Below are 13560 nucleotides of genomic sequence, written 5' to 3'. Positions count from 1 at the left end.
TTTCCCCTTATCTCTTTTAAAAAAAAAAATGTTTTAAGTTAGCAAGGTATAGTAGATTTTATTTATTATTATTATTATTTTATCTTTTGAGACAGAGACTCTGTCACTCAGGCTGGAGTGCAGCAGTGTGATCTTGGCTCACTACAACCTCTGCCCTCAGGGTTCAAGCAATTCTCCTGCCTCAGCTTCCCAAGTAGCTGTATTTTTAATAGAGATGGGGTTTTGCCATGTTGGCCAGGCTGGTCCCGAACTCTTGACCTCAAGTGATCCACCTGCCTCGGGCTCCCAAAGTGCTGGGATTACAGACGTGAGCTGCCGTGCCCAGCTAAGTTTGTTTTTAATTTAAAGGGCAGTATTTTTATCTGCTGTTACCTAGTTACCATTCATTCATGATTCCTTTTTTCCCCTCAGGACTGATTTACTGCTGTTTTGGATCCTTTTTTTTTTTTTTTTTTTAACAGGTAATGTGGAACACAGCTGTCCACTCTGAATTCATGCATGATCATGCTGATTATGGCTTTCCAAGTTGTGAGGGTAAATTCAATTGGCGGTAAGTGTCAACACTCAGAGGGTTCAGTTTCCAAGTGTAGATATTTTTCTTTTATAACTGAGCCATAAACTTTTTTAGGGATGGAGGAGGAATTGTGGTAAATATTCACAATACGAGATTTACAGTTTAGCCATTTTTAAGTATACAATTGAGTGCCATTAAGCGCATTCACATTGTTATACAGTCGTCACCACTATTACCACTTCCAGAACTTTTCTGCTATCCCAAACAGAAACTATTCCATTAAACAACAACCCCTCATTCTCTTCTCCCCCTGGCCCCTGGGAACCTCTATTCTGCTTTCTGTCTCTATGAATTTGCCAATTCTAGGGAACTCATATAAGTGGAATCATACAATATTTGTTCCTTTATGTCTAGTGTATTTTGTTTTCACAGTTTGTCCATGTTGTAGTATGTGTCAGAACTTCATTCCTTTTTGTTTGTTTGTTAAGACAGGGTCTTGCTCTGTTGTCCACGCTGGAGTGCAGTGGTGCAATCATAGCTCACTGCTATCTTGAGCTGGGCTCAAGCTATCCTCCCACTTCAGCCTCCTGAGTAGCTGGGACTACAGGCACGTGCCACCATGCCTGCCTATTTTTTTTTAATTTTTGTTTTTAGTAGAGATGAGATCTCACTGTGGTGCCCAGGCTAGTCCTGAACTCCTGAGCTGAAGTGATCCGCCCGCCTCAGCCTCCCAATGTGCTGGGATTACAAGTGTGAGCCACTGTGCCCAGCCTTCATTCCTTTTAAAGGCAGAATAAGATTTCTTCATATGGATAAAACCACATTTTGTTTATCCATTCATTTGTTAGTGAATTTTTGGGTTGTTTTTACCTTTTTTTTTTTTTTTGAGACGGAGTCTCACTGTGTCACCCAGGCTGGAGTGCAGTGGCGCGATCTCGGCTCACTGCACGCTCCGCCTACCGGGTTCACGCCATTCTCCTGCCTCAGCCTCCTGAGTAGCTGGGACTACAGGCGCCCACCAGCATGCCTGGGTAATTTTTTGTATTTTTTTTAGTAGAGACGGGATTTCACTGTGTTAGCCAGAATGATCTCGATCTTCTGACCTCGTGATCCGCCCGCCCACCTCAGCCTCCCAAAGTGCTGGGATTACAGGCGTGAGCCACCGCGCCCGGCCTGTTTTTACCTTTTGGTTACTGTGAACAATGCTGCTATGAACATTCGTATATGGGTATCTGTTCCGGTCTCTGCTTCCAGTTTCTTTTGGGTCTGTACTTAGAAGTGAAATTGCCGGATCATATGGTAGTCTTGTGTTTAACTATTTAAGGAACTGCTGTAAATCCTTTGAAGCCATTAACAGTTTTGAAGAAATTTAGCAAATTTATTTATTTAGCAAGTGTTTATTAAGTGCCCACCACGTCCTATGCACATCATGTTCTAGGCACTTTGCCAAAACATTTCTCCTTGTCTTCTGTGCAGAAAGACGATGCCAACTGAGTGTGTTCTCCACTGAGTGGCACAGAGGCTTTTAACACATGGGGCAGCAGAATGACACAGGGAGGGGATGACTGTCTTCGGAGACATTCACTCACTGCGGTTCCTGTTGACAGTCAGTGATTCTCTGCTCGGGGTGTTCAGGGACAGATGCCTTAGTTACTAACTAGAAGGGGAAGATCCTGTTTCTGAATACTGACTTGGGTTTCATTGCAGTGTTATTAAGGAAAAGCGGGATGCCTATGTGAGCCGCCTGAATGCCATCTATCAAAACAATCTCACCAAGGTGTGTATGCTGGGTTTTTAACTTTGAGAAAGAGCTGTTCCCTTCTTGAGTACTCAGCTAAGTCTTGCCAGACTGTAGCCCTATTTATTTATTTATTTTTATTATTATTTTTTTGGAGACAGGGTCTCGCTCTGTCGCCCAGGCTGGAGTGCAGGGGCGCAATCTCGGCTCACTGCAACCTCCGCCTCCTGAGTTCAAGCAATTCTCCTGCCTCAGCCTCCTGAGTAGCTGGGACTACAGGCGTGTGCCACCACACCCATCGAATTTTTGTATTTTTTTAGTAGAAACAGGGTTTCACCATGTTGACCAGGCTGGTCTCGAACTCCTGACCTCAGGTGATCTGCCCACCTTGTCCTCTCAAAGTGCTGAGATTACAGGCATGAGCCACTGCGCCCGGCTCTATTTTATTTTTAACGACCAGGTCTCTATCTGTTGCCAGGCTGGAGTACGGTGGTGCAATGATAGCTCACTGTAGCCTCCAAGTCCTGGGCTCAAGCAGTCCTCCCACCTCAGTCTCCGTAGTAACTAGGACTGTAGGCACGCACCACCACACCTGGCTAATTTTTAAAATATTTTGTAGAGATTTCTCACTGTGTTGCCTAGGCTGGTCTTTAAACTCCTGCCTTAGCCTCCCAAAGTGTTGGGATTATAGAGATGAGCCACTGTGCCTGGCCTCTTACTTTTTCTATTATTGAAATTGACCTGTCAGAGCAGAAGCCTCTGACCTAGATGGCCAGTCTCTTCTGCAGAGAGAGGGTGGCGTGTGCCAGAGCTGGCAGACCAGGCCTCACCTAATGGCTGCACCTTGAGTAGGTCTGGCCTGGCAATTAGATTCAGAAGTCACATACGAGAGACTTTGTGCACCAGTATACCAGTTTATTAATTAAAATGAGGAGTGCTATCTAGCTGAAAACCTGCCATTGTGTGTTTGTTTGTTTTTTGAGGCAGAGTTTCTCTATTCACCCAGGCTGGAATGCACAATCTCAGCTCAGTGCAACCTCTGCCTCCCACCAGGTTCAAGCAATTCTCCTGCCTCAGCCTCCCAAGCAGCTGGGATTAGAGGTGTGCACCACCACGCCTGGGTAATTTTTGTATTTTTACTAGAAACGGGATTTCACCATGTTGACCAGGGGTCTCGAACTCCTGACCTCAAGTGATTTGCCCACCTCGGCCTCCCAAAGTGCTGAGATTATAGGCGTGAGCTACCGCACCTGGCCAAACCTACCATTGTTTATTTGCCTAGAGTAAGACCTCCTTAAGAGACCAAATTAGGATTCAGAAGGTTGTTTTTATGAATGACATCTGATCAAGAAAACTGGGCAGAGGTGTGTTTGCCTCCAGCAACTGTATGTCATCCTTCACTATCCTGATGCTTTTCCCCCATAGTGCTGGGATGTCACACCTTTCCCACCAGGACCATGTAGGTGACATTCACAACCTGTGCATCACTTAACTCTCCTTTTCCTTGACAATATCTTCCCGCCACCCTTCATTTGTCTTTGTGGTCTCACTTTGCTGTTTCTAAGATTTCTTACGGTTGTTTGTTTGTTTGTTTATTTATTTATTTGTGAAACAGAATCTTGCTCTGTCGCCCAGGCTGGAATGCAGTGATGTGATCTCAGCTCACTGCGACCTCTGCCTCCCAGGTTCAAGCAATTCTTGTGCCTCAGCCTCCCGAGTAGCTGGGACTACAGGCGCGTGCCCCTACACCTGCCTACTTTTTTTTGTATTTTTAGTAGAGATAGGGTTTCACCATGTTGGCCAGGCTGGTCTCGAACTCCTAGCCTGAAGTGATCTGCCTGCCTCAGCCTCCCAAAGTGCTGGGATTACAGGGGTGAACAACCACTCCTGGCCCTCTTCGGTTATATTTAGATCAGTAACTTCTTTTTTTTTTTTTGAGAAGGGTCTTACTCTGTCACCCAGGCTGAAGTGCAGTGGCATGATCTCAGCCTCGACCTCCCAGGCTCAAGTGATCCTCCTGCCTTGTCCTTCCAACATGCTGGGATTACAGGCATCAGCCACTACACCTGGCTTAGATCAGTAGATTCTTGATGATAATTAGGCCACTGTGATCTCAGTAGCAGCATATTTATAAACCAATTTTTAGGACGAGTTACTTCATATGTAGCTAACTGTATACAGTTTTATATTCTTATTCATTGGGTTTATTTTTTGGAGGGTGAATTTTCCAACTTTAATCCTCAATCCAGGGGGAAAAATATTTAAAGGCCTGCAGTCCTTAAGCACAGGAGATTTTAAGGCTGAGTATAGAGTAACACTGGCAGCACTAAAACACACCAAGTTTTTTATTTTTATTTTTTATTTTTTTGAAGTCAGGATCTCACTCTCTTGAGCAGACTGGAGGGCACTGTCGTGATCACAGCTCACTGCAGCCTTAACCTCCCAGGCTCAAGCAATCCTCCCACCTCAGCCCCCTGAGTAGCTTGGGCTATAAGCACTGTCCCACCACACCCTACTACTTTTAAAAAACTTTTGTAGAGGCCGGGCGCGGTGGCTCACACCTGTAATCCCAGTACTTTGGGAGGCCGAAGCGAGCGGATCATGAGGTCAGGAGATTGAGACCATCCTGGCTAACACGGTGAAACCCCAGCTCTACTAAAAATACAAAAATTGACCAGGTGTGGTGGCGGGCGCCTGTATTCCCAGCTATTTGGAAGGCTGAGGCAGGAGAATGGCGTGAACCCTGGAGGCGGAGCTTGCAGTGAGCTGAGATCACGCCACTGCACTCCAGCCTGGGCAAAAATGCAAGACTCTGTCTCAAAAAAAAAATTTTTTTTTGTAGAGATGAGGTCTTGCTATGTTGCCCACGCTGATCTTGAACTCCTGGCCTCAAGCAACCCTTCTGCCTTGTCCTCCCAAAATATGGGAATTATAGGCATAAACCACTGCATCTGGCCTTTTTTTTTTTAATGGAGCTGACTGAAATACTTTTGCAAAAGAGGTAGGAAAATTATTCAGGAACCAGCATTTTGTAATACTTAGAAATCTTGGTGTGTACTGTAGCTTATGGTGATCTTATGGGGAAGGAATTACCTATAGTTGACCCAGAAATTCTATATTGCAAAGGAAACTTTCTAATATCCTGGAAAATGAAAGTAAAAATCTCACTGCTTCCTCCTCTGAGCTAGTGTCTGTCCTATCGCCACACGAGCCATACTCCTTTTTGTCTAGCATTGCAGATGAAGTCATTAAGACCTGAGGGAATGGTGTTCTGGAGGCCTGTGGATTTTGTCTTTGACCTTGATTCAGCTTGATTAAGCCTGGCACCTGCAGGAACAGGCCTGGAGGGTGCAGGGAAAGAAGAAGATAACTCAATTCAGAATCAAGCACGTTCCAATATGTTAAAGCATTCCACTTTGTAATCATGCTTACATGGTTCCATTATTCTTGTAAGTTGACCACATTTGCATGCCCCTGCATGTATCATGGCTGGCAAAAGTGTGCCAGCAGCCCCTAAGTGAAGGCCTCGGTACAGAGGATTCCAGTAAGAGCAAATCCAAAAGTAAGAGTCTGAGTTCTCACCGTCTCCAGCGTAGAACTTCAGTGTCATGTACTTTTGTGGTATTCTTCCCATTTTACGAAAGCACAAGCATTGCGTTTCCCTCCCTTGGCCAGAATTCCTCTCTTGCTCTTGCCTCTGTTCATTTCACCTTTATCCTGTTGTCTTTCTTAGCCTTCTGCCTCTCCTCCAGACACACCAGTCTTTTTGAGAGAGAGTCTTGTCTCTGTCGCCCAGGATGGAGTGCAGTGGCGTAATCTCGGCTCACTGCAACCTCTGCCTCCCAGGTTCAAGGGATTCTCGTGCCTCAGCCTCCTGAGCAGCTGGGATTACAGGTGCCCGCCACCACTTCTGGCTAATTTTTATATTTTTAGTAGAGATGGGGTTTCTCCATGTTGGTCAGGCTGGTCTCGAACTCCCGACCTCAGGTGATCTGCCTGCCTCGGCCTTCCAAAGTGCTGGAATTACAGATGTGAGCCACCATGCCCAGGCCAGACACACCATTCTGTAATGTGATTACATTGCACATAAGGAACTTTCGCCCTCAATTCTTGGGGGCAAAGATGTCATCTTTCTTACGGGGGTGCCTTGCATGTACTTTTTTGTCTCTGGGTTTTGGCCCAAGGTAGCACTTTTATTTCTTCTTCTTCTTTTTCCTCCTTCTTCCTTCTTTCTTCTTTCCTTCCTTCTTCTAACTTCTTTCTTTCTTCCTCCTCCTCCCCCCTCTCCTCCCCCTCCTCCTTCTTCCTTCCCCTCCTCCCCTTCCCTCCTTCCTTCTTGTTCTTCCTTCTTCTCCTCCTCCCCCTCACTTTGTCATCCAGGCTGGAGTGCAGTGGTGCCATCTCAGCTCACTGCAGCCTCAACCTCCCAGATTCAAGCAATCCTCCTGCCTCAGCCCCTCAAAGAGCTGGGACTACAGGTGTGCAGCACCATGCGTGGCTAATTTTTGTATTTTTAGTAGAGACTGGGTTTTGACATGTTTCCCAGGCTGGTCTCGAACTCCTGAGCTCAAGCTATCCACCCACCTCTGCCTCCCAAAGTGCTAGGATTACAGGTGTAAGCCACTGTGCCCAGCCTATTTCATCTTACTGTATACTTCCGGCAACTAATGGCAACCCCTTTCCTAAGTATAGGTTGCCAGTTAGAAGTTCTACAGAAACTTGAAAAATGGAGAATTGTGTTGGCATCAGCAAACCAAGAATCAAAATGTTCAGTAGAGAAATGAAAGTTCTGATAAGTTGCAGCAGGTGTCTTTGTTTTTATTCTAAGAACAGGCTAATGTCATGGTTCCTTCTCTAGTCCCATATAGAAATCATCCGTGGCCATGCAGCCTTCACGAGTGATCCCAAGCCCACAATAGAGGTCAGTGGGAAAAAGTACACCGCCCCTCACATCCTGATCGCCACAGGTGGTATGCCCTCCACCCCTCATGAGAGCCAGATCCCCGGTGAGTCATACGACAGGTACTCATTAACAGCAGTCAGGAGTTTACTGTTGCTTTCAACCTGAAAAGCCATGCCAGGGGATCTGCCTAAACCAGTTCTCTCTTTGGAGCCAGGCCATGGGAGAAGGTCTCTGCAGAACCTAACTCCAGTTGGCTTAGTGGTAGCTAGTGATGCAGTCGCCCAGGCTGGAGTGCAGTGGCACGATCTTGGCTCACTGCTACCTCCGCCTCCTGGGTTCAAGTGATTCTCCTGCCTCAGCCTCCCAAGTAGCTGGGACTACAGGCATGCCACCACCACACTTGGCTAGTTTTGGTATTTTTAGTAGAGACGGGGTTTCATCATATTGTCCAGGCTGGTCTTGAACTCTTGACCTCAGGTGATCCACCCACCTTGGCCTCCCAAAGTGCTGGGATTGCAGGCCACCGTGCCCAGCCAAGAGATTTCATTTGGCCCCAGGCTCAGACATATTGCAGGTAACAGAGGGAGAGAAATCAATGAAAGCCTCATTCTTTCCTTCTTAGCTTAGCATACATTGTTTCCAGCCTCAGTTTGTCAGACGGGTTGTTATTTACAAGACACGTGATAAGTTATTGTTTTGTTCAAGAGAGAGAAATCCTGTAAGGATGTAGCTTGAGTAGCTAAGTAAGCTTTTATATGCATATTTTTCTCTTTTAAGTAGAGACTTATAGAAGATTAAAGCTGTAAGGAATCTCAGAGATGGTCATAACTGCTTTTGCATTTTATTTTATTATTTATTTATTTATTTTGAGACAGAGTCTGGCTCTGTCACCCAGGCTGGAGTGCAGTGGCGCAACCTCAGCTCACTGCAACCTCCATCTCCTGGGTTCAAGCGATTTTCCTGCCTCAGACTCCCGAGTAGCTGGGATTACAGGTGTCCGCCACCACGCCCAGCTAATTATGTACTTTAGTAGAGACAGAGTTTCACCATGTTGGTCACATGGGCCCACCTCGGCCTCCCAAAGTGCTGGGATTACAGGCGTGAGCCACTGTGCCCGGCCTATTATTTTATTTTATATTATTTTATTTTTTTGAGACAGGGTCTTGCTCTGTTGTCCAGGCTGGAGTGCAGTGGTGTGATCACAGCTCACTAAGGCCTTGACCAGGACATTTAGATGGGAGATGGCTCAAGCGATATCTTTCTTTTTTCCCAGCTAGATTATAAGGACTTTGTGGATGGTGAACATAGTTTATACATCTTTTGAATTTTCCATGGATTAGCTTCATAAGATCCATTATCAAGGTGAATTTTTTTTTTTTTTTTTTTTTTTTTTGAGACAGATTCTTGCTCTGCCACCCAGGCTGGAGTGCAGTGGTGCAATCTCCACTCACTGGAACCTCTGCCTCCCGGGTTTAAGCAATTCTCCTGCCTCAGCCTCCTTAGTAGCTGGTACTACAGGCACGCACCACCATGTCCAGCTAATTTTTTTTTGTATTTTTAGTGGAGGTGGGGTTTTGCCACGTTGTCCAGGCCAGTCTCAAACTCCTGACCTCAGTTGATCTGCCCACCTTGGCCTCCCAAAGTGCTGGGATTACAGGTGTGAGCCACTGCACACAGCCAAAATGCAACATATATATTTTTTTGTTTGTTTGTTTGTTCAGAGACAGAGTTTTGCTTTTGTCGCCCAGGCTGGAGTGCAATGGGAAGATCTTGGCTCACTGCAACCTCTGCCTCCTGTGTTCAAGCGATTCTCCTGCCCCAGCCTCCTGAGTAGCAGGGAGTACAGGCATGCGCCACCACACTCAGCTAATTTTTGTATTTTTAGTAGAGACGGGGTTTCACCATGTTGGCCAGGCTAGTCTCGAACATTTGACCTCAGGCGATCTGCCTGTCTTAGTCTCCCAAAGTGCTGGGATTATAGGTGTGAGCCACTGCACCTGGCCTAATATATTTAATAACTGATGAGAAATGAGGGTAGGGGGGCTCCTGAGAGAAGGAATCAGCAGTTGACAACTGAAGGCTTTGTCTGCATTATTGGGAGCAGGTGGTAACTGAAGTGGTAAACTTGAGAGAGATATGGGTTGGAAGATAAAATTAAGGTTCAGTTCTAAATAGACTAAGTTTGAAGCCAACGTAAAATTGTGTGGCGAGATAGTTAGAAACATGGAACTGCAACCTGGGGAGAAGGTCAAACCTGGAAGAATGCATTTGGAAGTCCTGCAAGATAGGACCTGCTATCCTATATCCAAAGGTTTCAATCTCCTTTTCACTACATGTATATTTCACTATATAGGTTGTACCTCTTGTAATTCAATGTATACACCATATAGGTTGAAACCTTTGAAAGAATAAGCAGAGAGGAAAGGGCCACATCGATTTTTTTTTTTTTTTTTTTTTTTGAGACGAAATCTTGCTCTGTTCCCAGGCTGGAGTGCAGTGGCACGATCTCGGCTCACTGCAACCTCCGCCTCCCAGGTTCAAGTGATTCTCCTGCCTCAGCCTCCCAAGTAGCTGGGACTATAGGTGCGTGCCACCACGTCCAGCTAATTTTTGTGTTTTTAGTAGAGACAGGGTTTCACCACGTTGGCCAGGCCACATAGATTTTGAACTACATAGAAATTTGTCTTTTCAGGCAGGAATGGTGTCTCACACCTGTAATGAGCTGAGCCCCAGGGTTCCTACCTGCCCTTGGGGTGGGAGGGTGAACAGATCCAGCAGAGTCTGTTCATGACCACTGAGATCTTCATTCTTCAGAGAAATGTAAAAGTTATTTAGCCATCATGGCTTCTGTTTCTAGAGAGAAAATAAAAATGTTGACTCAGGGAGGATTTGGTTGGCAGCTTTCCAAGCGGAGACTTTAACAAAACTTGTCAAAACGGAGACTATGTTGGCTGTGAAAGTGTTTGGTTTTTGGCATAAAATGTTGTGATTACTTTGCAAGAGAAAGAGCAGTCTTGTGTGATCTATGTTGCCTTTTTCTACATAGGTGCCAGGTTAGGAATAACCAGCGATGGATTTTTTCAGCTGGAAGAATTGCCCAGGTAAGCCAACCTGACCTGACCTCAGTGACTCATTCTTCCTTACTGTCTTCTGGTAACTTTTCTTTGTCTTCTCCTCCCAAGCATTTAATGTAGACCTTTCCTGAATTCCCTCCTCTTACAGCTTCTCTTTTCATGACCTTGTATATCTCATTCCTAGAACTCCTCAGTAGATCCCTCAAATCTTTCATGCTTTCAATCAGAGGCCAAAGTCAAATGCAGGGTAATTTGAAGACTGCATAGCAAAGTCCTAAAACTGTCTTCTTTCTTCAACTTAATACAGCATCAATTAAGAATGTGTCTAAAGTAGCTTGTATTTTAGAATAGAATAGCTGGTTTTGGCCAGATGTGGTGGCTCATGGCTGTAATCCTAGCACTTTGGGAGGCTGAAGCGGGCAGATCACCTGAGGTCAGGAGCTCGAGACCAGCCTGGCCAACATGGTGAAACCCTGTCTCTACTAAAACTATGGAAATTAGCTGGGTGTGGTGGTGCGGGCCTGTAGTCTCAGCTACTCGGGAAGCTGAGGCAGGAGAATCACTTGAATTCTCAAGGCGCAGTTGCAGTGAGACAAGATCACACCAAGAAAGAAAGAAAGAGAGAGAGAGTGCCACCACGCCCCGCTAATTTTGTATTTTTAGTAGAGATGGGTTTTCTCCATGTTGGTCAGGCTGGTCTCAAACTCCTGACCTCAGGTGGTCCGCCTGCCTCGGCCTCCCAAAGTGCTGGAATTACAGGTGTGAGCCACCACACCTGGCTAGATTTTCTTTTAATGAAAAAACATTTTTTTTTTTAGAGACAGGGTCTTCTTCCATCGCCCAGGCAGGAGTGCAGTGGCGCCATCATGGCTTGTGGTAGCCTTGAGCTCTTGGGCTCAAGCAATCCTTTCACCTCAGCCTCCCGAGTAGCTGGGACTACAAACGTGCACCACCATACCTGGTTCACTTTTTAATTTAAATTTTTGTAGAGATGGGGTCTCGTTCTGTTGTCCAGGCTGGTCTAGAATTCCTGGCCTCAAGCAATCCTCCCACCTTGGCCTCTCAAAGCAGTAGGAATACAAGCATGGGCCACCGTGCTGAATGGATTTAGATTCATAGAGAGGCAAAAAGATCATGAGGAAGTTTGTTTCTCTGATTTGAAGGTGCTGTACATTGCAGGCTTTCTAGTTTAGAGGGATGCTCCTGTCACTTGTGAGAAGAGGTGATGCCTGGAAACAGGTGGAGGGACCCAATGTGTTGGCGCAGGGACTGGCCTTCATTCATCTTCTGAGTGGCACTCACTGTGGAGTTTGCATTGCTCAACTCTTCTGTTCCCTCAGGGGCTGTGCTAATCCAGTTTGAGGTCCTAATCCTATGCTTTTAGAAGGGCTTTTAGGGAGAGTGACTCATAGTCCATGAGCCTGTCTTCACTTTGATTCACCCAGAGTCATGGACAGTTCAGACAGCACGAGGCAGTTCAGAAAGGACCAGGGAGCTGCTTTGCAGTTCCATAGGATGGTGAAAATGTCCCTTGAAGATACCTCAGACCAGGCAGGCTTCTGACTTGGAGGAGTTCTAAGAAAAGCATACAGTCTTTTTTGGTTTGCTATCAGGTCACAGAAATGTGTTAAGAGAACAGCCTTCCTTCCCTGTGATCCACCCTGCATTGTTTGATTTTAGGGTTGAGTGACATGACATATGTGAGGATGTAGTGAGACATACAGTCATGACTCATTATGTTTGGATAATGTAATTTCATTCCGGACTCACCCTCAAAGAAGTTTCATTATAGATAGCTGTTCATTAGCAATTTTAAATATTTACATTTATGCATGTCATCAACAAAAGGCTCTGAAACACAAGAAAATGAATTTACAATTGATATGTGATTCTTCAAGTCTACTTTATCTTTTTTACGGTGTTGGTGAATAAGTAATAATTGGGCAAGTACATAAATAATGTAGGGAAGATAGCGTGATTTAGTTTTTGCACTGAGGGGGCTTCTGTTTGGATGGAGCATGAACCTTGTGGAATACTGTGCATGAGTAGTCCTGGGGCTGTAACAAGGTAAAGAGAAATCTTTTAGGGATTCAGCCGCCTGAAAGATCAGTTCCAGAAGCCAGGCGCAGTGGCTTATGCCTGTAATCTCAGCACTTTGGGAGGCCTGAGGCGAGCGAATTTCTTGAGCCCAGGAGTTTGAAACCAGCCTGGGCAACACAGCACAACCCGATCTCTGCAAAAAAAATACAAAAATTAGCTGGGTGTGTTGGCACATGCTGGTAGTCTCGGCTACTTGGGAGGCTCAGGCCGGAGGATCGCTTGAGCCTAGGAGTTCGAGACCAGCCTGGGCAACATAGGGAGATATTGTCTCTGCACAGAGTTTTTTCCTTTCTGAAGAAATGAGGCTAAAGAGCTTTAAAAACAATGAAAAATATATTTCCCTTCTGTGACGGGATATTAGGGATTTTTCTTTTCTTTTGAGATAGGGTCTTTTGCTCTGTCACCCAGGCTGGACTGCAGTGGTATAGTCATAGCTCACTGCAGCCTCCACCTCCCAGACACAAGTTATCCTCCTGCCTCAGCCTCTCAAGTAACTGGGACCACAGACATGGACCATCATACTTGGATAATTTTTATTTTTACTTTTAGTTTTTTTTTTTTTTTTTTTTTGAGACAGAGTCTCGCTCTGTTTCCCAGGCTGGAGTGCATTGGTGCAATCTTGGCTTACTGCATCCTCTGCCTCCTAAGGGCAAGCGATTCTCCTGCCTCAGCCTCCCGAATAGCTGGGATTACAGGCACACACCACTGCACCTGGCTAACTTTTTGTATTTTTTGTAGAGACGGGGTTCACCATGTTGGCCAGGCTGGTCTTGAACTCCTGACCCAGGTGATCCACCCACCTCAGCCTCCCAAAGTGCTAGGATTATGGGCATGAGCCACCGTGCCTGGCCTTACTTTTATGTTTTTGTAGAGATGGGGTCTCACTATATTGCCCAGGCTCAAAGGAATATTTTCTACTTAAAGTTGCAGTGGTATCCAGGATTGGATCTTGGAACAGAAAAAAAAAAGATTAATAGAAAAACTGGGCTAGGCAAGGTAGCTTTCACCTGTAATGCTGGCACTTTGGGAGGCCAAGGTAAGAGCATTGCTTGAGCCCAGGAGCTAAGACTAGCCTGGGCTAACATGGTGAGACTCTGTCTCTACAAAAGAAAATATAAAACTTAGCTGGGTGTGGCGATGAATGTCTGTAGTCCCAGCTACTCAGGAGGCTGAGGCTGGAGGATCGCTTGAGTCCTGGAGGTTGAGGCTGCAGTGAGCCGTGTTCACACCA

General features: G+C 45.7%; 1 protein-coding gene across 2 annotated transcripts in view; it reads left to right on the top strand.

Moving 5' to 3' along the window:
- GSR (glutathione-disulfide reductase) overlaps positions 1–13560 on the top strand; it is a 56459-nt gene that overhangs the window by 22068 nt on the left and 20831 nt on the right. For both annotated transcript variants that reach the window (XM_016959311.3, XM_519696.8), the window contains exons 3-6: positions 462–550; positions 2222–2291; positions 7111–7258; positions 10202–10256. In XM_016959311.3, coding sequence (XP_016814800.1) covers positions 462–550; positions 2222–2291; positions 7111–7258; positions 10202–10256 — 362 coding nt within the window. The remainder of the gene's footprint in view (positions 1–461; positions 551–2221; positions 2292–7110; positions 7259–10201; positions 10257–13560) is intronic.

The sequence above is a fragment of the Pan troglodytes genome, chromosome 7 (genome assembly GCF_028858775.2).
Source record: "Pan troglodytes isolate AG18354 chromosome 7, NHGRI_mPanTro3-v2.0_pri, whole genome shotgun sequence".
Lineage (NCBI taxonomy): Eukaryota > Metazoa > Chordata > Mammalia > Primates > Hominidae > Pan > Pan troglodytes.
The sequence above is the reverse complement of the archived record's forward strand: the minus strand, read 5'-3'. Positions and strand labels throughout refer to the sequence as shown.